Source organism: Cololabis saira, chromosome 20, assembly GCF_033807715.1.
Source record: "Cololabis saira isolate AMF1-May2022 chromosome 20, fColSai1.1, whole genome shotgun sequence".
Classification (NCBI taxonomy): domain Eukaryota; kingdom Metazoa; phylum Chordata; class Actinopteri; order Beloniformes; family Belonidae; genus Cololabis; species Cololabis saira.
The window spans coordinates 19,225,929-19,251,023 of NC_084606.1; the positions used below are offsets into that span (position 1 = coordinate 19,225,929).

The 25,095-nt window shown below is 40.9% G+C and overlaps 1 protein-coding gene across 4 annotated transcripts in view; it reads right to left on the bottom strand.

The window, feature by feature from the left end:
- LOC133420783 (uncharacterized) overlaps positions 1–25,095 on the bottom strand; it is an 89,255-nt gene that overhangs the window by 60,965 nt on the left and 3,195 nt on the right. The window contains exons 9-10 of one of the 4 annotated variants that reach the window (XM_061710608.1): positions 23,366–23,462; positions 20,945–21,527 (exon numbers count right to left, since the gene is read on the bottom strand). The exons of 2 other annotated variants lie outside the window; for them this stretch is intronic. In XM_061710608.1, coding sequence (XP_061566592.1) covers positions 21,353–21,527; positions 23,366–23,462 — 272 coding nt within the window. In that variant the 3' untranslated portion in view covers positions 20,945–21,352. Of the gene's footprint in view, positions 1–20,944; positions 21,528–23,365; positions 23,463–25,095 lie in introns of those variants that run through there. One more of the 4 variants, XM_061710609.1, reaches the window with a different exon arrangement.

The following is a 25,095-nucleotide window of genomic DNA, read 5'->3' on the forward strand; positions in this document are numbered from 1 at the left end:
AACATTTCTCGAGCTGTGGTCAAAGTCAACTTCTGTTACAAGTCAACAAAGGTAAGAAACAGAAACATTAAAGAAAAAAATATGTGTAATGCCTTTGTGATTTGATTAGTAAAACAGTGTATGTAAAATCTATTTCTTTTATACTCAATAGTTCATTTGAAGAGTTGTGATGCTGGAAAAGTCAACTTGTCTTTGAATACTTAAGATTTGTGCAGAAGAGTATAAGTAGAGTAATTAAAAGCAGGTGCTCAGTCTTGCTCCACCTGCTGAATTATATTAGTAGTATGAAATAATTAAAGTCTCATCCATCCTATCTGTCCTACCTGAGACAAAAGTAGCTGCAGCTTCAGTCAAACAGACCTCACTGAAGACAGAGCAGGTGTGAAGTGTTTTCACGCTACAATCTGCAGCTAAATCCACACAGGAAACATTCAATCAGGTCTTTTCACAGACCATTACAGCAGCAGTGGAGGAGTCAGATTTACAGTGGCTCGAGACGAGCTTTGGCTACTACAAACTTGGAACATCTCCTCTCTATTCATTGTTTCACGCCAGTGCTGTAACTCCTCCGACACTTACTGTAAATCTTGGCCGAGGAAGTGGAGGCAAACGCTTTAGGGAAGTATTTAGATTCAACTTGAGGTTTTTAGGCTGGATTGACAGACTGAGCCAAACGTCTGGTCGTGACGGTTGCTGGCTGCATTCACTTCCTCTTTCTCACGTCAAACCAAAATGCGTTTATGGGAAATGCAGAAAATATATTGTAGAAGCAGACATGATTGAAGTGCATGGAATTTATATAAGACAAGGTTACTAAGTCAAGAATCATGTTTCTACACCACAAGTTCTAATATACAAATGTAATTGAATTCATGTGAATTAAGAAAACAAAGAAAAAAATAAACCCATATTTGGCCTCAGTTTTTCCCTGCAGCCACCTCTCGAGAGCAATTTTTGCAACCTTGCAAGACTTCTGATTCTGATTACTCGACTTCTGATTACTCGAAAGAGTACATTTTTAGCTGCTACTGGATCCCCTTCCCCATGTCAAAATGAAACACCAGAGCTTGCATTTGATTTTGGAAAAGAGGAAGAAGGGAGGTGTAGCTGGTGTAGCCCATAAACTAGAGCAGGACTTAAAAAAAACCTTGTATTTTGGATCTTAGGTGCCACACACACACACACGCACACACACACACACACACACACACACACACACACACACACACACACACACACACACACACACACACACACACACAGACACACACACACACACACACACACACACACACACGCACACACACACACACACACACACACACACACACACACAGACATGCATCTCATGCAGGAGCTTCAGGACATCATACACACTACATCATGGGGGCCCAAAGTCGGTCCTCGAGGCCTGCAGTCCTGCATGTTTTAGATGTTTCCCAGCTTCAACACACCATGATACAAGTGACTGTGTCATTATCAGACTTGTGAAGACCTGAATGATGAGGTGATGATGACCTTTAATTAGGATCAGGTGTATTGATGTAAGACAACATCTAAAACATGTAGGACTGCAGCCCTGAAGATCACTGACTTTGGGCACCCCTGCTGCAGGACATTATATCGTTTCGTGACCACTTTCTCAACAGATGGCCCTTTTAGACCAATGGTAGACCTGGTCCTAGAGAGCCACAGTCCTGCAAGTTTTATATGTCTCCTTGCATCACCACACCTGATTCTAATAAACGATCATCATCAGCTTCTCATCCAGGTCTGCACAAGTCTGTTGATGACACAGTCCTTTGAATCAGAGCGTGATGAAGCAGAGAAAACATCTAAAACATGCAGGACTGTGGCTCTACGACCAGGGTTCCCTACCCCTGCTATAGACAGATTCATTTGATATTTGTTCTCTATGGTGAAATTGGAAATGCACACTAATAAGTGCTTGAAACGCAAGCTACATAAACTGTAATGATGTAAAAAGGTTTGTTTTGTTGTTTTCTTTGCACCATGAAGCATCAAATCAAAGGTGGAACCCTGTGATTCAATTTAAGTGAGCATTTTACTGCATAGGAAGAGAAAAACTACGTTTTTGCAGCAAGGAACCTTCAGTAAGACAAGACCAGGGAGGTCAGCCATCTCCTATCACAGGCTTGGACTGTACAGGTGCAGAGTTTTAAGAATTGAGCTGGATTTGGAGCTTCTTTTTCGGTGCATGAGGCAATACAATGTAGCCCTAACATGGGTGCTACTATTACATTTAATCCTTGGAGAGTGAGGACATTTGAAAAAAAAAAATTAAGGACACTAAGAGTAGCAGAGCTCTTATAAATGATGCACATGCTACAAAAAAGTATTCTTTAGATTGACAGCACAGCATCACTAAGATGCTACCTCTGCAGATGTTCCAGCATTGCCAGACTGCAATAAAGTGGGTATTTTGATATCCACACCACAGCTACAGAAGACATTCTTTAGGAATGAAGTTGTCTTCAGTAACTTTCTTCATAAAGAGTCGTTGTGACAACAGCAGCACATTTGTGCATTAGGTTTGCGGTTCTCTTGTCTTGAACTGGCTGACCAGATGCCATCTTGGCTCGGCGTTAGGACAGTCCTTTCAGTCCACTACAGAGGCTGCTGTGGTGTGGACAGCGGTCACAGCCATTCAAGTTGGGTTGCATGGAGTCTTTTCAGGGCAGTGCACCGGGTGTTAGGGTTTCTTTATGCCTGTGGTTGCTGGCCAGGGGTGCAGAGTGGGAAGGGATTACTCTCTCCCCTGGAATACTAATGGTAGATTTTTGTTGCAGATCTGTTTCCTCCACCTTCATACCCCTTCCTCTCTATCCTTCACCATCCATCTCTCTGCTTCCTCTTTAACTCCTTCTGTCACCCGATGCTCAGTTCTCTCACAATCCTCCTCTCAGAACCAATTATTCTGTCTGTTACCCCCCAACTCCCATCTCTGCCCCCTTGCAATGTCAAGCAGTGCGTGCTCGCACAGCGATCAAACACACTTGCAAACACTCACACACACTTCAGCGCTCGGCTCTCTTCTCCTTTCCCCGTATAACTTGCTCTCTCTCTTTCACTTACTCCCTCACCCAGTTGTATTTTTCAATGGTGGCTTTTGTCCCTTTCATCTCCTCGAAAACAAAGGATTCTTGTGCGTGCAGGACGGAGGGAAGACGATTTCAAACACAACAGTACTTCGGCGGATGGGCTTCCAGCAGGTCGAGGAGGAGGTAAGATCATTTCATTTAGTGGATTAATTGATCCTAATGGACTGCTTAATAACATTAAAGCGCGAGCTGCGGTTCACGTGGGTCTGTTTTTAGCATCAGCAATGTTTTTGCTGCCACATTAAAACTGTGGTATTATTATAGAATAAGGTTCTGTTCCTTTAAGAAGGGGGCGTGGCTTCAGCGTCAGCTGTGTTGTGATGCGGGGCATGGTGGGAGACGTTAGAGCCAGCCCGGGTTGTTTGTACTAACAGCTGTTAATAAAGCCAGACTCCAAGTACGTCGTTGTACGAACCTTATTACTTCATGGAATAACTACACATGGTGTCAGAAGTGAGCGACTTGTAAGGGAGTCAAGTTGAGAAGAAGAAAAGAAAAAAAAAAGAAGAAAAAGAGTACAGTTTATCGGTTTCGCGGAGGAATGGGAGACGAGCCGGTAACCATGGCAACACCACCAACAGCTACGTTCACGATACAGCCTCCAGAGTCGTTTGACTTTACAAAACCTCAAGAATGGGAGCGTTGGATCAGGAGATTCGACCGCTTTCGGGTTGCAAGCAACCTACACACAACGTCTGAAGATAATCAGATAAACACGTTAGTGTATTGCATGGGTGATGAAGCCGAAGACGTGCTAATGGGGCTAACGCTAACGGCCGTGGCGAAGAAGACGTACGAGGGTGTCAAAGCAGGTTTTGATGCATTTTTTGTGCCAAAAAAAAATGTGATTTATGAGAGAGCCAAGTTCAATCAGCGTGTGCAGATGCCGGGAGAGACGGTCGATTCCTTCATCACCGCTTTATATGGATTGGCTGAACATTGCAACTATGGACAGTTAAAGAAAGAGCTGATACGTGACAGGTTGGTGGTCGGGCTGAGCAATGTCTCGTTGTCAGAGAAGCTACAGCTAGACAGAGACTTGACCCTCGAAACTGCTATTACAAAAACAAGGCAGTTTGAAGAAGTTAGAAGACAGCAGTCTGACTTAAGAGGAGAATATGGCGGTGCTAACAAGTGCTCCAACGTTGATGCTGTGCACTCCAGTGTTGATGCTGTGCATGCTAAAAGCTACAGAAAATATCCCTCCAAGCCCTCCTGGATGACATTGTCTCCTCTCTGGACTCCAAGCAGACCTGCATCGCTGCCTTCATTGATCTCTCCAAGGCCTTTGACTCCGTCACCCACCCCATACTCCTGCAGAGGCTCTCCAACATTGGTCTTTCACCCCACTCCTGCAACTGGTTCTCCAGCTATCTACACCACAGAGTCCAGCAAGTCAAATCCGAAAATTTCATATCAGCCCCTCTCACCATCACCAAAGGGGTTCCTCAGGGTTCCATTTTAGGCCCAACACTATTCTCCATCTACATCAATGACATAACCAGGTTTGCCGGCAACTCAAGAATCCATCTATATGCCGATGACACCATCCTTTACTCTGAGGGCCCGTCCCTCCAGTCCGCTGCAGCCACACTACAACACAGCCTCACTTCCGTTGAACAGCACTTCCACAGTCTCCAGCTCCGCCTCAACACCAAAAAAACAAAATGCATTGTCTTTGTCCGGAAACACACTCCCACCACTGTTCCTAAATTGTTCTGCGCTGACGGCTCTGAACTAGAGTTCGTATCCACCTACAAATACCTTGGCCTCTGGTTGGACTCGTCCCTCTCTTTCTCCACCCACATCAAACACCTACAGTCAAAAGTCAAAGCTCGTCTGAGCTTTCTTTACCGGAACAAGACCTCCTTCACCCGTGCAGCCAAACACTCACTTGTCAAAATGACCATTCTGCCCATTTTCGATTACGGTGACACCATTTACAGAATCGCACCTCACTCTACTCTGAGTAAACTGGACCCACTCCATCATTCCGCCATCCGTTTTGCAACTGGGGCTCCTTTCACCACTCACCACTGCGACCTCTATAACCTGGTAGACTGGACCTCCCTTCACACCAGACGGCTCCATCACTGGTTTCTGCTCATCTTTAAATCTATCCTCGGCATTACTCCTCCCTACCTCTCCTCTCTTCTGCACCTCTCACAACCTGCCCGCACTCTAAGGTCCAGTGCCTTCATCAATCTCTCCATTCCCAAAGTCCGCACCACCTTTGGGCGCAATGCCTTCCGGTTCGCTGCAGCCTATGACTGGAACACCCTACAAAAAACCCTTAAACTTTCTGTTCTCACTTCCATCTCCACCTTCAAACTACATCTTCTATTAAGTACAACCGACTCCTGCACTTGTCTTTAGTCCTCCTTCAGGCATACTGACTGTTTTACTTGATTATTTGTTTTATCTTTTGTATTATGTTTTAATGTCTTTTTGTGTATTTATATAACCTTGTTTTTTCATCTTAGCTCCCTCCCCTTACCCCCCTAGGCTGCATTTGTAAATAAGAAATTTGTTCTTAATCTGCTTGCCTGGTTAAATAAAGGTTAAAAAAATAAAATAAAAAAAGCCTCAGCTACAGGCACAGACGCCAGGCAAATATAAACTTAATGCATGGCCACAGCAAAGCTCAAAGGGCTGTTATAGATGTGGAAAGGTGCCCTCACATGGACAATTTGAATGTCCTGCTGCAGATGCTGTATGTCACAACTGTGGAAAAAAAGGACATTATGGCAAAGTGTGCAGACAGAGTGCGAGATCTCTCAATGCTGTTACTGCAGAGGACAATGAGACTTTCTTCCTGGGAGCTCTGGATGCTGGAAAAGACCCATGGACAGTGCAGCTGCAAATAAGACAGAAAAATGTTTGCTTTAAAATAGACACTGGTGCTGATGTCACTGCACTGCCAGCCGAGGTGTACCATGACATCACAGGGGGGCATGACGTGACGTGCCTGGCAGAGTCGACACGCCCATTGTTTGGGCCAGGTGGCAACATGCTTTCTGTCCTCGGTGTGGCCAGAGAAACACTACGCAGTGGCAGAAAGACAGCTGTAGAAGACATTTATGTCGTGAAAGACCTGCACACTGCACTGTTGGGAAGGCCTGCCATAGATCAGCTTCAGCTTGTGAGCAGGGTCAATAGCATCACCATGGAAACAGTGAAACACCAGTATCCGAAGCTGTGCAGTGGCTTGGGTCTTGTTCGGAGGCCATACTCCATTAAATTGAAGCCAGAGGCGGTGCCCTTTTCTCTCAATACACCACGCAGAGTTCCCCTGCCACTCATGGGAAAAGTGAAGGAGGAGATTGACCGTATGGAGAAGATGGGCGTGGTCACCAAGATTGAGGAGCCGACGGATTGGTGCGCCGGGATGGTGGTGGTCCCAAAGAAAGCAGGTACTGTTCGCATCTGTGTGGATTTTACAAAGATGAATGAATCAGTATGCAGGGAAAAATTCATCCTGCCTTCTGTTGAGTACACACTGGGCATGCTAGCTGGCGCAACAGTCTTCAGCAAGTTAGACGCCAATATGGGTTTTTGGCAAATACCATTGACAAGAGTCTGCCAAATACACCACCTTCATCACGCCTTTTGGGCGCTACTATTTTAACCGCCTCCCCTTTGGCATAGCCTCCGCCCCAGAGCACTTTCAAAGAATGATGATGACAGAAGTGACCGGCGGCCTAGAGGGAGTACTGTGTCACATGGATGACATCCTTGTCTGGGGACGGACCCAGGGCGAGCATGATGTGCGGCTTCATGCGGTGCTGGAGAAGGCACAGAAAGCTGGCATTACGCTCAACATGGAAAAATGTGAGCTCACACGCCACACAGTCAGATTCCTGGGTCATGTGATTTCGGCAGAGGGAGTGAAGCCAGATCCAGATAAAACAAGAGCTGTCCAAGAGATGGATCCACCCAAGAACGTCAGCGAAGTCAGGAGCTTTCTGGGCATGGTCAATCAGCTCGGCCGCTTTTTGCCAAACCTGGCTGAAAAGGATAAAGTGCTAAGAGACCTGTTGTCCAAGAAGAACCACTGGTACTGGGGGACGGAGCAGCAGGCCGCTTTTGATCAGTTAAAAAAAGAGCTGTCATCCACACCAGTGCTCGCACTATACAACCCAAACAGTGCATTAAAGATCTCTGCTGATGCATCTTCCTTTGGCCTGGGGGCAGTCCTGCTGCAGAAGAGCGACACCAGGTGGTCACCTGTGGCATATGCGTCCAGGTCAATGACGCTTACAGAGCAGCGCTATGCACAGGTAGAGAAGGAGGCATTGGCTGCAACGTGGGCGTGTGAAAGATTCAGCTGTTTCATCCTGGGAAGACCATTCGAGCTGGAAACTGACCACAAGCCGTTGGTGAGTCTGCTGGGGGAGAAGGCTTTGGACGACCTCCCGCCAAGGATCCAAAGATTTAGGATGCGACTTATGAGGTACAACTATACAGTTAATCACGTCCCTGGCAAAAGCCTGTGGACAGCCGACACCTTGTCCCGCGCCCCTCTGAGAGCTCCAGGAGCACACACTGACACAAACTTACTGGAAGACACCAACATCTATGTGGACACTGTCATCAGCAACATTCCTGTCAGTGGTGATTATCTGAGCAGTCTACGTGAGCACCTGAAAACAGACAGCACATGCTCTGCACTGATGAAGTACTGCACAGGTGGCTGGCCGGACAAAAGTCGACTGCAGGGCCTGCTGAGACATTACTGGACTGAGAGAGCAGTGCTAACTGTACATGACGGGCTGCTGCTACGGGGCACAAGACTTGTCATCCCATCTGCGTTACAAGGTGATGTGCTGCGGAGACTACATGAGGGCCACTTGGGAGTGACAAAGTGCAGGGACCGGGCCAAACAGACAGTATGGTGGCCGGGGCTCAGCAGCCAGCTGAATGACATGGTGCTGAAATGTAAAACCTGCATTCAAGAGAGAAAGAATGTCAAAGAGCCACTGATGCCAACGGAGATGCCAGACAGGCCTTGGCAAACCTTGGGAGCTGACCTGTTCACATTGACAGGCAAGACCTATCTACTAGTAGTAGATTACTTCTCAAGGTATGTGGAAATTGCATTGCTGTCACCCACAAGGTCCACGGATGTGGTGTTGCACCTGAAATCCATGTTTTCTCGTCATGGAATCTGTGAAGTGTTGAGAAGTGACAATGGACCTCAGTTCTCAGGCTGCAACTTTAAAGCCTTTGCAGCAGAGTATGGCTTTGTGCACATCACCAGCAGCCCCAAGTTTCCCCAGAGCAATGGGGAAGCGGAGCGTGCTGTTCAAACTGTGAAAAATCTGCTAACTAAGGCATCAGACCCATATCTTGCTTTGCTGGCCTACAGAGCAACTCCTCTACAAAATGGCTATAGTCCAGCTGAGCTGTTGATGGGCCGCCGCCTCCGCACTACAGTTCCTGCCCTCCCAACCCTGCTGGATCCAGTTTTGCCAGACTACAACGCCCTGGGGGCCAAAGAGAGAGAGAAGAGGAGGAAGGACGCTGAATCGTTTGACAAGAGACACGGCACGAGAAACCTGGAGCCACTCATACCTGGAGAGGATGTGTGGATCACTGATGCACGAGTCCAGGGCACAGTACTATCTACACACGACACCCCTCGCTCTTACATCATCCAGGGGCCTCAGGGCACACTGAGGAGGAACCGACATCACTTGGTGCCTCTGCAGACCAACAGTGGGGTGGTCGATGCTGAGGAGCCACCAGTCGGAGAAGATTTGCCTACACCTGAGCCAGCTCCACCAACGACATCACCCGGTGGAGAGGCCCCCACCACAGAGACTGTGCGAACCAGGTGTGGGAGAGAAGTTAGAAGGCCGCAGAGACTGGACATATAAGCATTGATTTCATGAAAAAAAAAAAAAAAAAAAAGAGAGGGTGACATGTGGTTGTGAAATTGTTCTTTATTGTTAAATTTATCTGGAACCTCAGGGTTTAAGTTCTGCAGTTCACAACCTGCTAAAGTAATAGTTCACAGTGTAAGGTTTTGATTGTTTTTTTTGCATGCTTGGGACAGGGACAGATCAGGGACAGGTCTTCCAGCAAAAGGGCAGAATAAACCCCTTAAGACCTGCAGAGACAAAGGTAGTCTACCCTTTGTTCTCACAGAAAAGGAGATGTGGTATTATTATAGAATAAGGTTCTGTTCCTTTAAGAAGGGGGCGTGGCTTCAGCGTCAGCTGTGTTGTGATGCGGGGCATGGTGGGAGACGTTAGAGCCAGCCCGGGTTGTTTGTACCAACAGCTGTTAATAAAGCCAGACTCCAAGTACGTCGTTGTACGAACCTTATTACTTCATGGAATAACTACACAAAAACTTTTCTCTAGTAGGCCAGCCTATAACACAAGGGCAACTGTGGTCCACTGTGGTAAACCTCCCGGTCGTGCTTATTTTTTAAGGAATTCAGTGGTTAAAAATCAATCAGCGGAGGATTTAACACCCGATCTATACGGCTTGATTGAAAGCGGCCTCAAATAATGTAAATAATATCTTATATCATAGTTAGAGCATTGAATATCTTACCCCTAATCTTCAAGACCTAAAAGAACACAACTTAATAATATTTTTTTTGTGTTTACCATATGTGTGAATTTATTTGGTCATTTATTTGGTCATATCAATTTTTCTACATTCATGACATCAGCATGCATGTTCTTAAAGCTCAAGTTGTTTAAAAAAAAAAAAAAAAAAGATGTAAAATTGTACCTCAGTCTTTCAGTATGATTGAAAACCTGGGTCAAAATGTGGTTAAAAAGACTGTCATGATTATAATACTGAATATGATAAAATGTTGTTTAAAACAGGATATACTGAATGAAAATAATCATAATTCATGGAAAGACTTGATTAAAATAATAGTTCATGATTTTCATATATTAACATAGCAATTCATTAGAAAGAGTGAGTTAAAAGAGAATAATAATTAATTGTTTTCATGTGTCTTGAGTTAAAAAGGTTAAAATGATGATTGATCGTATATTCTGTGAATTATTTCAGATTCTGACAGACTGACGAAATGTAAATTTAAACATTTCAAATGTTTTAGCAGCTTAGATATCATTTAACCTCTGCTGGCATTTTGAATTAGTAGTTTGAAGGATTTATTTTGTTGTTTCATCTTTTAATCTTTGCAGATTTAAAGAGGGACTGAAAACCCTTGGTGTCCTGGATGCCATGAGGACGTACCGGGAGAGTTTTAGACCCTTGCTGTGCCATCAACCACCTCCACTCACAGCCAACTCCATGGATCAGCTCTTCCATATTAGACTGTCTGTAGCAGGAAGCAACAAAAGAATGGCAGAGGAACGTGTTGTGCCACTTTGGAGAGATTAATTGCTGGATGTTGAGGGTAAATATTGGTGTTGCATATGGCTCTGTCTCATGACAATATAGTGTGATATTTTCTGTACATTGACATTGTTTTTTTGTTGTTTTTTTCCCTGTATTAGAGGAGACCGGAGCCTCAAAGCTAAGCAACTTCTTAGCCTTTGCAACTGGTGCAGTTGCAATTGGCTTCTCTCCTCAACCAACAATTGCTTTCCTACATGACCAGTCCGGAAGCCCAGGACGCTCTTTGCCTATGGCCAACACATGCATCAACTGTCTGAAGCTGCCACTTTGTGACACATACACTGAGTTCAAAGACAGTATGGACTATGCATTAGAAAATACTCAGGGTTTTGGTCGAGAGTAATAATGCTTAATTTAGGAACCCTGTTTTCCCTCGTGTGGTCCGTTGAAAATTTGCTGAGACCAATTCATTCATTCCTATTTTGGGGATATGACTTTGAGTATATTAGTTATTAGTTAGTTTTTAATAATGTTGTATACAGTTGTGTACCACTTAACGTTACTTGCTACCTCACAGTTACATCATAGTTTAGGCCAACACATAATAGACGGCCACTTTTTTGGCACATTTACACTGATTTCAAAGACATTGGGGACTTTCATTTAGAAAATACTAAGGGTTTTGGTATATAGAGTAATATTACTGAATTTAGGAACCCTGTTTTGCCTTGGATGGTCAGTTGACATATTTTTTTTGAGAACATTTATTTTACAGGCTGATTGATGTGATTTTGAGGTGGTTTATTTTATGACAGTTAATGTGCTCCTTACTGTTCTTACTTGTTACTTGACAGTTACATAATCTTTTTTTTTGTTGTGTTTTTTTATAACACAACTATGAGGTCATATACATCAATCAGTCATATTTAATAAAACACTAGAGCTCGCCACAGGGTGATACAGTAAACTTTTGTTCACAAACTACAACAAGTGTTATGTTGCCTTGTTAATGTTGACTAAGAAAATGTAGCAGGCCTAAAAATAAACTGATACCATGATTACCATCATCACTCAATGGATCTATTGTATGTTGAATCCTGTCCATAACTGCTGCATTCATAGTGAAGTTATTTTACGGAATAACAACATTGTTCTCAGTCTCTAACTCAGGAGGGTTGTCTTCACTAATTCCAAAGGCATCATGTCTATCAAAAATGTCGCTAGTAGCACCAGCTCCAGCAGACTGGAGAACACCTCTGTGCCACAGTTGTAGAGGTGTCTGTCCTCCCTCTGTAGACAATCCATGGTTGTTCCACTGATTTCGGAATTCTGCAGCTGCCCTTTGAACTCTTGGCAAGTAGATATAGACAAAACTGGTGTTGTTCATCTGTTGAATCCAATATGCCTTCATTTTCCATGAAAGGTCTGTGAGCAGTTTAACCACAGAGGTCAGACATGGTTGTTGCTCCCTTTCTGTAAGTCAAGTACCCAGGTCCCAGATAAAAAGTAAGTACCGTATTTTCTGGACTATAAGCCGCTTCTTTTTTCATAGGTTTTGAACCATGCGGCTTATACAAATCTATTCTGTGGATTTTTCTTCCACCGCTCGGGGCGCTCCAACGGGAATTACAATCAAAACTAAGACAAAATAAATGCAAAGAAGAATACACTACTTCTTTAGCAGATAGTTTTAATCAGCGAAGTTGCTGCCGTGTTAAAAGACACTATTAGGAAAGGATCTATTTAGGTACAAACATGTACATCATTTACAGTTCAAAATGGTTCTGTACATGTTGTAAATATCTAATCTAACAACATATCTGTGGCTTGCATATATTTTTTTTAAAATAGAGTGAATGTGGCTTGTATGCAGGTGCGGCTTGTATATCTCTTTTTTTTTTTTAAATAGAGCGGATGCGGTTTATATGCAGGTGCATAGTCCAGAAAATACGGTAATCAAGTATAAAGCGAGGAACGTGCACAGTCTAAAAACAGACATTTCTATAGACAGAAATAAAAAAAAAATTATGCCTACTTACATTAGGCTGCATGTTGACCTGCAGTAAGCAAGCTTGAAATAATGACACACTTTTCAATATGACAAAGTTTATTAATATCATCTAATGGTTCATTTACTGGACAAACAGTTAGGATTGGGTATTTGCAAGATTTTAAGGAGTAATGGGAAACTAAGAAGTTAAGAAGAAGTTAGAAATTAGTAACAAGTGCTGAGTAATAAATAAAATGTTTTGAGTAACAACCAAAATACTCACCATAATTGATTGGGAGTTTGAACATTATATATTCTTCGCTGAATTGCACGGTGGCGACGAAGGGCCCGTCCTATAGGATCAAGTTCTTGCAGGCAATGTCTTAGACGCCACCACTGTATAGCCTACGGATGTTCCGTGATCTAAAGCTTCCATGTATATATCTTTCTCCAGCATTTGGGGTTGTTTGAAGAATGTCACGGACTATATCACCCAAGACGTCAGCGGACATTGTTGTGTAGGCCAGTGATCCAATTTGAAGATTTTGTCTGTGGCTGTACAATGTCCTCCTACTGATACCAAAGCATAAAGCTATTCTTTGCCAGCTCATTCCCAGGGATAAACAATACGTAATTTGTTCAGGTAGAATATTGTACTGTCGGCGACTAGGGCTGCCAGTTATTATTGTTGGTGGGCCTCTTGAAGTCAACATTTCCCTTTGGCTCATTTGCAGTGATCTTGAGTTTTGAAATTAATTTGTGATGGAACAAAAACATGAATCTAGGGCCTCCAGTGTTACAAAGCTTTCTTGATCGACAACACCTCTGTCAAACTGCTGGTTAAAAACAAAATTGTCCGTGCATATCCATTAAGCTCAAAGAATAACCGATCCAAAATCATGCTGTCATATCCACATCTGTCAGTTTCCCTTGCAATGTGCTGAAAGCACCTCATTGCATTAGTGAATAAAGTCCTAATACTCTCCTCATTACCATGTACTGCTAACAAAAAGTTGCCTTGAAAAAGAAGGTAAATTAGTAGAAAAATCATATTTGCAACTACTTACAAAATGATAAAGTTGCCTTCTTGATTTCAGTTCTCCCACACAGCTTATTTAGCTAGCAGTAAGCTCCCAGAGCTGAACACCAATCAAGGAATGAACTTATAGTAGCCTATTTCCTGTTTAAACAAACTAACTTCCTGTTTTAGTCATTTTGAGTATAATAGTGTATGTGAGAGAGTATGATAGTAAGTGTGTGTGACTATAGTATTTAGTGTGTGTGACTATACTAGTGTATGTGAGAGAGTATGATAGTATGTGTGTGTGACTATACAAGTATATGTGTGAGAGTATGGTAGTAAGTGTGTGTGACTATAGTAGTAAGTGTGTGTGACTATACTAGTGTATGTGTGAGAGTATGGTAGTAAGTGTGTGAGAGTATGATAGTAAGTGTGTGTGACTATACTAGTATATGTGTGAGAGTATGGTAGTATGTGTGTGTGACTATAGTAGTAAGTGTGTGTGACTATAGTAGTATATGTGTGAGAGTATGATAGTATGTGTGTGTGACTATACTAGTATATGTGTGAGAGTATGATAGTATGTGTGTGTGACTATACTAGTATATGTGTGAGAGTATGATAGTATGTGTGTGTGACTATACTAGTATATGTGTGAGAGTATGGTAGTATGTGTGTGTGACTATACTAGTATATGTGAGAGAGTATGATAGTATGTGTGTGTGACTATACTAGTATATGTGAGAGACTATGATAGTAAGTGTGTGTGACTATACTAGTATATGTGAGAGACTATGATAGTAAGTGTGTGTGACTATAGTAGTAAGTGTGTGTGAGTATACTAGTATATGTGAGAGAGTATGATAGTAAGTGTGTGTGACTATACTAGTAAGTGTGTGTGACTATACTAGTATATGTGAGAGAGTATGATAGTAAGTGTGTGTGACTATACTAGTATATGTGTGAGAGTATTAGTGTACTAGTGTTTGTAAGAGAGTATGATGTAACATGTGAGAGCAAATATGAATTATTTCCTAAACGGCCTCTCATACGTGCGCGTGTTTGTGCGTGTGCGTGCGTGCGTGCGTGCGTGCGTGCGTGCGTGCGTGCGTGCGTGCGTGCGTGCGTGCGTGCGTGTGTGTGTGTGGTCAGGTTTCAGGACATGGTTTTGATGAGTTTTAGACCTCTACTTTTCTCACCTCTGACATGAATGTTGTTGCCGTGGTTACTGTATTTACTGCACTAAAACAAACAGCTTCAGCATGGATTTGGGTGTATTTAATTTACAGTTTATCAAACATGAGAAAATTAAATTTCAGATCAAAGCTGAGCTTCAGCGATGTAAAGCATTTCTTTATTTCAGTGTGGAAGTAATACTTTCCTACAGATTATGATAAAATTTTGTTTTTTCATTGTGGTCATGAGTTCATTCACAGGAAGTGAAGAAAGAAGAAAAAACAGAAACAGCGTGGTGAAGTTAGTGTGAGAAGATATATTTCTACCTTTGTTCCTGTTGCAGCAGAAAATTCTCTTCAAAAATGTTTTCTTCACAGAGAATTAAACATTTATTTGAATAAACGTGTATTTTTTACTTTAGTATAATCATGCAGCTGTACACGGGTCAGCTGGTCTCATCAGAGGTGACGTCAGCATCTTGAAACATTGAGGGATACGTCTCCATTAATATACAGTTTAGACTTCATCCACTAATTAAAATATGTTGTCAGGTTTTTAAATTCAACCAATAATTACAAAAGCAGCATCTGATTTCATGATTGCTGCCAGTTCTTTAACTGATAAACCTGACTAGTCATGCTGTCAGCTTGTTCTTCAGTTGTGTGACAAGAGCTGCAGACTGGTAAACTGACTGTCCTTCTTCCCCTCTCTTTTTTACTGCCTGTATGATCTCACTGCTCAACTGCTCTGCTGTCTCTTGTCTCCATCATGAAAGACAGATGGATGGATAGGTAGGTAGATGGATAGGTAGATGGTGTCAGTAGCTCATAGAGCACAAAAACACTACACACATAACAAGATGAACCCTCAGGAGTCTGGGGTACATTTGACCGTTTTTGACTAATTTTGAATTTAACTGTATATTTCACCTTTAAACGGTCGACGTTGCCTCGTTTGGTAGAATTATTTTCAGTACAACCTCACATGTGTGAAATCAGGCTTGATTGTGTTGTGTAGTTGTGTACATGTTTGACACTAAAAGGCAGGCATCGTCTTTGAGGGAAATGGAAATGGTCCTCACAGAGAGGAAACCATGGTAACCTCCTGCAGACACAGTGTGAACATGAACTCCCGCCAGAAAGTCCCTGCTGGGGTTTGAACCAGGAACCTCTTCACTGTGAGGCCACAGTGCTGATCACTGGCCTGCTGTGCTGCTGTTTAAACTTGGTTTCAAAGTTTTCATTTTCTCGTATATATATATATATATACTTTAAAAGAACATATTTAAAAATGAAGTGTGCAACCCCAGAAGAAAAGGTGCACTCATGTCAAAGGGCGCTGTGGTCAAAGCAGCTTTATTTCTGATAGTTAGTTAAAGGAAGGAAGTTGTGACGGCCGTATCCATCACAAAGGTGGTTAGGTAATATCCACACATCTACATTTTTTAGGTTTGTTTGTGGTTTAAGTTACAGGCGATAGATTTGTTTTGAGTTTAGCATTTGTTGTATATTGTGACATCACATTGTATTCTGAGTGAAGTGCACACATTTAGTTCATGCCGTCATGTCTAGATAAATGGTTAATTTTCTTTTGTCTTGAGTTCAGTGGAGCAAGCGTAGGGACTGACGAAGCAGACAAAACCACCATCTGTGATGTCAAATGAGCTTGACTGTGTTAGTTTCTGTTAATTTTCTGTTTTCCTCCCCCTTGATCAGTTTTTGGCTTGTTCTTTACTCCAGTTGAACTTTTCATCATTAACCAGAGGAGGGCGCTGTTTACACTGATTTAGGTAGAGTGACAGCAGTCAGTGGGTCTGTCTGCTGCTTTAGTTCATATTTGAAGATTTCTAACGGACTAAACTGACCTGAAGGGTTAATGTTGCAGTCGCTATAAAAGCTGGTCAAATGCAAAGAAATGCACATATAAAGAAAGAAACTTGAAGGCTTCCTTTATTTTTTTTCAACAAAGTAAACACTGAACCATAATTTTTGTTTCAACATTTTATAACTATTCTATCATTTGTAAACACATAATTTTATAGTCAGATTTTGTCATTTACATGAAATATCTCACTTTTATTATCAGGTAAAGTCGCCCTCTAGTGGTCACACGGAGAAGCAGCCTGACATGTTTTCATTTTTCTGTGGTTTTTAATCTTAAATAGAAGAAAACACAGTTACAAGAGCCTGGTCTGGAGGTGAATTATAATAATTGATGCAGAACTAGGAGGAACATTCAGCGTGGTCCAGATCTACTGAAAAACAAAACAACCAACCAGTATTTAGTGAAAACACAACTGCTTCACTTATTTTATTTTTTTAGATACATTGAGACGTGGGGTCTCATTTCCAAGAAACACCTGTACTTGTTTGGTAGAACAAACAATAAAGTACAACAATGAATAAAAAAAACAACTACAATTTCAAATCAAGTCATTTATAAGCTCACAAGTTCTCTCTGTGCTTGTGTGGGTTTTCTGTCCTGCTTCCTGCCACAGTCTAAAACCATGTGTGTTAGGTTAATTTGTGATAGTATGATGTGTTCAGTCAATCAAGGAGTCCAGAATCCAATTACAGACTGGAGATGTTAGCTTCAGGATCTTGAGCTTTCTGAAAAGCTTTCTGGGAACAGTAGTGTTGAATGCTGATCTGTGATCAATGAACAGCATCCTCACACATGTGTTTCCAAGTGCAACGTCAGGGAGATGTTGATGTGTGTGGACCATTTGCAGCGGTTTGCAGTAAAGTGAATCCAGTAACTTGAGACAATGAAGACAAAATCATGGGTTTATCTTCAGTTTGAAAAATCGGGGGGACACAGGACAGAGAGTTGGGGTCCTCAGAGAACAAAACAGACTTCATTAAATGCATCTATACACTGGGACACGGCACCAACAAAATAACTAATCTGGACATATTCATATACTGTAGCTGCCAGAAAGCGTAGCTCTGAAATATTTATGTGAAAAACCTGTCCTACATTCTGTATTATTAAATGAAAGGACAATCAACCAAGAACTGAGAGAATAACTTTGTGAAATCAATGATTTACATTTTGTATCAGTTTTGATCCGTTTTCTTATGTAAACGTATTACTTTCATCAACAAACTAACCTCAGCTACTGCAGATCTCCTGCCTGCAGAGCGTTTCTGCTGCTGTCTTACCTTTGTTTCTATTTACCAGGACAAGTCTCATCCAGAACTCCAGAAATCAATGTCAGTACTTATAAGTTCAGTGTAAGAATGAATGTGTGTTTTAGAATAAGAATGTGTGTTTTCTATTTCAGTCCCACGATTCAGCATAACTTTGAAATGTCGAGGTCACATGGTTATAAAGTTGTTGAAAAAAAACTTCAGAAACATAAAAAAATGGCGTCTGTGTGTTTGAAGATTCATGGTCGCATCAGTGAAAGAAATGTCTGTTTACTTTAAGTGAGGTTAGTACTAATTTATTATTTAAGTATGAATAAATAAAATAATAATCTATCTTTAGGATGATAAACACAATCCAAATTCAAAATCATGTGATGGACGAGTTTTGGAATCTTTTCATTTAAAAGTTAAGCACCTTGGAAGAATTTAAATTATTATAATATCTTCATAACATCATATCGTCACATCTGGTTGAAACATTTGAATAAAATGTTGATCAATAGGGAAATTGATCAGAACCCAATATGAATCAGTCAGTAGTTCACCTGGAGAGTTTAGCTACAATTATAACAGAGCAGCCAGTTTTCTTCATGCTGCACATGAACACACGTGAGAAGTTCAGTTTAATATAAGTTTACTTTAGATAAATATGTTTGCATGTACGGTAATTTAAGTCTGATGTGATTCAAACTAACAAAATTATTAAGTTAATTTTTCTAACTTCTGATCATGAGCTCAATGATGAGATCAATTATAACAACTTTTCTATGAAGTGTATGCTGAAACCCAGGGCTGGACTGGGACAAAAAATCGGCCCGGGCATTTTGAGCCTAGACCGGCCCACCAGGTATTGATGGAAAGAAAATGAAGCCTATGAATGAAAATAAACGTTCTTGTGACACCGCTTGTACACTGTCTTGTTGGTGTGTATGTTCTTGTCTAATAAACCTAAACCTACACCATCCCCCCCCCAGTCCCGTTATAGATGTACTTAGTACTGTTTCTGAGTAGACCAGCAAACTTGTATGGCAAGCCGTTTTAACATTTAATAGCTAGACTGGATATGTGTTGCAGATATCTGTAATTCAATTGTTCCTAGTCAAAAAGAACATTTCAGATATCTACAATGATATATTAACCCATTTTAAACAGGGGGAACGCATTCTGACAGCGTGAAATACTGCTGTCAGAATGCGTTCCCCCTCTGTTTATCATGAAGGGATGCTCACACATCTTTCAAATTCATACTGCTGACTTGTTTCACCACCACAGATAAGTCCTGTGATTTCCAGGCTGATATCATCATATTTGACCATTTTAAACAGGGGGAATGCAGCGCTGCCTCTGTTTTTACTAACTAATGACCATGAATTGCCTAAACAGTGGGTTCTTCCAATATATGTATATATACACAAAGTCTTTGCTGCGATGGCATCACTGTACGTAAACATTTCTCCAAAAAGATTGATGTATTATTTCACCCACCCACTATTAATCACAGCATTATTAAAATTTAGTGACAATCAGGAATCCAAACACCACTGTCCCTGTCAAAAAAGCAACTTAAATTTTGAGTTGGTAATTTAGTTTTATAGAATATATAAGATATTGAATATGAACTCATCATTCTTCAAATAGTATAAATAATAATATAAATAATAAGCCACGCGCTCTAATGTTGTGACTACTCCAGCCAGAGCTGCCTGGGAGATTTGCGAGGCCCTGTGCGGAATGGCCGGGGGGGGCCCTAGGGTTTTTCGGGTCGGATCGGGTGTCTATATGCGCAATTTTAACTCTCCAATTAGCAAAATACTGGATACCTTCCCCTGCCTCATCATCATTTGGCTTGCCTCGACGCGGGGCCCCACGGCTGCTTGAGACCCGGTCGGATCGGTGATTTTTGTAACAAATTTATCAAACGAGCCTTTCAGAGAGGCATTAAACTCTTCCATTTTCTTTAGTTTTTTTCTTTTTTCATCCCCTGATGGAAAATTTCCTGAATCTGTCTCGTTCTCTCGACATTGTGTGACAGTTTGTTCCACACTCCACCGTCTGGATCAGAGCAGCTTGTGTCTGCGCTTGGTCTGATCAGTTGTGTTGAACAACAGACATGCACATCATTGCACATATATTTATTGATATGCACAGACTAGTACACATTTAGGTCTGTAATGGAACGTGACTGTGGATATTTATAAGGGAAAAAACGAAAAAAAAAACGAAAAAAAAAAAAAAAAAACGCCCATAGCACAAGGCCCCTTGGGGCGCGAGGCCCCCTTGGGGCCTCCCCTTGGGGTGCGAGGCCCCGTGCGGTCGCACGGTTAGCACACCCCTTGCAGCGGCCCTGACTCCAGCCCATAACCAATCTAACTCATCATAACCAATCGGCCAGTGGTACCAGTTGTTGTCAGGTAAAAAACAAAATCAAATGGGCCGATGGGCCTGCCCGGGCCCAAAAAAAAAAAAAAAAAAAAAAAAATTTTTTTTTTTTTTTTTTTTTTTTTTTTGAATTTTTTTTTTTTTTTTTGGCCCGGCCCGGCCCGGCCCAAAATCACCATCGGCCCACCGGGCAAATGCCCGGTATGCCCGATGGCCAGTCCACCCCTGCTGAAACCCGACTGGGTTGTATTATAGCATGTAGTAAATATTATAATAAACTATTTAAACTGTGACAGCGATCTGACAGTATCAATGTTGTTATTTAAGGACTTAATTGAAACATAAAACAGTTTAAATGACCAAAGTCTTGAAGTTTTTTATTAAACCTAAGCCAACAGATTCTTTTGTTTCTTCCTGCAGGAACATTAATCACATCTTTTTTGTTTTTCTTTCTTTGTTATTAACATTCTGCATGAATGTTTGGACGTTGTGCAGAAGAAGTTTTCTATAGACTCGTCCCATCTGTGTCATTTATGTCTCCTCGTCTCCTCTCCTCAGTCCTCCTGCCTGTGATCCAGGTATCAAATGTTTTGGAGGATGTTTCAATTCCTAAAATGTTCCTGGAGGAGAAACAAGGTTTGTTGGAGGAGATATGAGAGAGGATGAACCAGTGAATCATTTGTAGAAGTCTGTTCAGCATCTGTAACATCTAAAAGAAGCATGAAACACTAATCTCACACTTGAATCTGTATTAAGACAATAACACAATATATGTCATGTAGTAAATATTTTATTAATTACTATTGATACATTTGTAGATGATTAAAGAAATAAAAACATTGTCTTCTTGACACTGTAAGACTATGATCAGCCACATTGCTCATAACAGTGTTTTATATTTGAGAGTACAAAAAATACATAACCTTTAAAAACATAAAAATACAAAAGTGACTGCTAAAATAAAGTTAAAGAATGTATAAAACACTTAAGAAGAGAATAAACATGAAAAATAAAAAAAAGACTTTCATAATTCCTCCACAAGTAAAAACAAAGTTCATACAGTTCTAATGTTATAACATCATAAATAAAAAAATACAAGATATAAATGTAATTGTTGATGTCCAGAACAAAAAATGCTGACTTCAAAACTAATCTATCAGAACACAAGAGATCACATATTTCAAACATTTGTCTGTTTCTGCATTTTGACACAAAAAACCACATTACGGTAAAATGTAACTAAAACTGAAAAGTGAAATAAACATATTTTGACCTTCAGGTGAATATAAACTTTGCATACTTTTTTATTGTATTTTTTTTCTTTTCCTTTATTCTGGTTGGATGATATCATCAGTCTGGAGTGGGGTTTAAACAGAAAGCAGCTGTTAGGATTCATTTGTACAGCAGAAATAAACAGTAATAATATGCAGGTGACTGTATTAAGAAAAAAAGAGAATTGAGCGATATGCAGTGTTTTCATGTTGTATTTCTTCCTTTTTTTTAACTGCACATGAGCAAATTACACTAAATTAAATTCAGTTTTTGTCACCAAACTGACACCTGGGCTGATTAACTTTTTATTATTGTTTCATTAACACACAATGGTGTGACTCATATTGTGCATCAGTGTAAATATGTAAATCTAGTTAAAATCTGTGGATTACGTGATTCAGTAAAGACAGCGGAGACTCTGAATTTTATATTGAGCAAACCAATGAAACATAATGATATTTGCAACACTTGAAAGCAAATAATTTTCTACACAGCATCAATGAGTCATCAATGTGTAAATAAAGCAGACAGATTGTTCAGGGTCTTAGAAGTGCGTGATTTAACAGGTTCCACTCTGCTGCCATCTAGTGGTAGAATGTGGACACTCATTACAGTTTTTTCTCAGTCGCTTTGGTACATTTCTCAGATCAGAATTGAAATTCTCAAAACTACTTGTTCAATCTTCACATCATTGTGTCACTTGTGCACATCAAAAAAACAGTTTTTCATTTCTTTGAACAAGTTGCAAATGCATTTGTCCTCCATGCAAATGATAATGTACAATGTTCTGCTGTTTCCTACATTATCAGTTGTTTATGTCATGTTGATCAAAATGTATTATAATGGGTCTCTGTTGAATAGTCTCACCCCCCACAACATTTAGGCATTAGTTCATCACATAAGTCTTTACATGCAAAATGGTTGAACAAGTTGTCATAATATGTCAGCATATTTCTATACATTTCCATTAGACTTTGTTTCTAAATCTGGCCTGAATTGGTAAATTGATCCCAGGTGAATCTTGACTTTCTGTAATGAAGGGAAATATGTAAAGCATTAGATCAACCAATGATCAACCAGTTTTCTGAAATAGCTCAAAGGTGCATCTCATGAACTATCAGCTGGCAAGTATACATATAGCCGGAGCACAACACAATGTTACAATGTCTGACAATGGAAGGACAAGGAATTGGATGGGGTCAACAGCCAGAGAGAAGAAGAAGAGGAAGAGGAGTGAGGCTGCGTGGCGGAGGAGTTGGGAGGCAAAACAGAGGAAGATGCAGAAGAGGCCGAGGACATATGCGTGTTCCTGATGAGATAAGAGCTACACTTGTAGACCATGTTCTCAATCGTGGGCTTACAATGGCCGAGGCTGGTCGAAGGGTGCAGCCAAATGTTGGGAGAACAACTGTGTCCTTAATCGTTCAGACTTTTCATCGACAGAACAGGTATGTAATCTAACAATAGGCACTGTACTGTAATACTGTATACTTTCTGTAATGCTTCATACAATATGACAGTATTCTACTTTCATTTTACAATATACAGTAAGTATACTATATACAGTGACATTTTATCTTACTCAATTTTGTGTTTTGCATTACTATATTTTTTCCACATAGGACTGCAAGACAACTTCACAGGGGTGGCAGAGGGCCCCTTTTCACACCTGAACAGGAGGAGGCTATTTGCACCATGGTTGTACAAAATAATGCCATAAGACTAAGGGAGATAAAGACTAAGCAATTTGACTGTCTTATCCGTACACAATGACACAGTGATTCTGAAGCACTGACACGTTCATTGACACAGATATTTAATTTTGAGAGATGAACTAAGGATTTTGAGCAAGAGACTGGCTTTTGCAGGTAATCCATGGTGTTTTGCTATTTGTATGAACTGTTTTGAGAAATGCACTTACTGTTTTGCAAATGTCGAGGATGATCTGAGAAATGTACCAAAGCGACTGAGAAAAACTGTAATGCAGCTGACGAACCGAACTGATGACCCACAACTACCTGCAGGACAATGATACCAACACACATTTAAACGGTTTAGATCAATATTTTTAGAATATTGTTCTCTCAGATGTGAGTCACTTTGGATAAAGGCGTCTGCTAAAAGACACTAGTATTACAGTTTTTCTCAATTGGTTTGGTACATTTCTCACATCAGAATTGAAATTCTCAAAAGTTCTTGTTCAGTTTTCACATCATCATGCCATTTGTGCAGATGAAAAAAGCAGTTTCTCATTGCATTGAACAAATTGCAAATGCTTTTGTCCATCCATGCAAATGATTGTGTACAATTCTCAGTTTTTTCGTACATTATCAATTGCTTTTGTCATGCTAATCAAAATGCTTTGTTATAGGAATCTATCAAATAGTCTCTTTCCCCAAAACATTTAGGCTATAGTTCATCATATAAGTCTTCACATGCAAAATGATTTACCAAGCCATCATAACATGTCAAGCATATATACATTTCCATAAGACATTTGTCTGTAAATATGATCTAAATTGGTAAATTCCTCCCAGGTGAATCTAGACTTTCTCTAATGAAAAGAGTTGATCAACCAATGATCGACAGTTTTCTGAATGAGCTCAAGGGAGCATCTCATGAACAATCTACTGGGGAGTATATAGGTAACCAGAGCACAATAGAAAGTTACAATGTCTGACAATGGAAGGACAACAGCCAAGAAGAAGGAGAGGAAGAGGGGTGAGGCTGCGTGGTGGAGGAGTAGGAAGAGGAAGAGGAAGAGGCAGAAGAGGTGTTCCTGATGAAATCAGAGCAACACTTGTAGACCATGTTTTGAATCATGGGCTGACTATGGCTGAAGCGGGGAGAAGGGTGCAGCCAAATGTTGGCAGAACAACTGTGTCCTCAATTATTCAAACTTTCCGCAGAGAGAACAGGTGTGTAATCTAACAGTATGTGCTGAATTACATGGAGTTTACTGTATTTACATGTCAATACAGTAATGCCCCATACAAAATTACAGTAGCCTATTCCACTGATGCTCTATACAATGCCATTGTGTCTTCCTCAAATTTGTTTTGGTTTACATTTCTATTTCCCACATAGGACTGCAAGACAAGTACACAGGGGTGGTAGAGGGCGGATTTTCACACCACACCAGGAGATGGCTATCTGCAACATTGTTGTTGAAAACAACGCCATTACACTGAGAGAGATACAGACTACTATTTTGCAGGACAATGACACATTTGCAAACATCCAAACAGTCAGTATCTCTACCATTGACAGAGTGCTAAAAAAACAACACATGCGCATGAAACAGCTATACACTGTCCCATTTGAAAGAAATGGTGAGAGGGTGAAGGAGCTGCGCTACCACTTTGTCCAGGTACAACTTTTATTCCAAAACCATATATAGATATGTCCTCGTTTGTAAGTCGCTTTGGGTTTACAGTAAAAGGTGTCTGCCAAATGCAATGTAATGTAAAGATGTACACTACACTACTGTAAGTGTGGCATTTGCACATATGCTATGGCTGTAGAAAAGAAGATGCAATATGTCATATACGTTTGATCTAACTTCTTTTGCAAATGCATGTAATGCAGTAATTCCAAAAATAACATTTTGTCTTCTGTATTTAGCGCATGATGGAACTGGAAGCTAGTGAT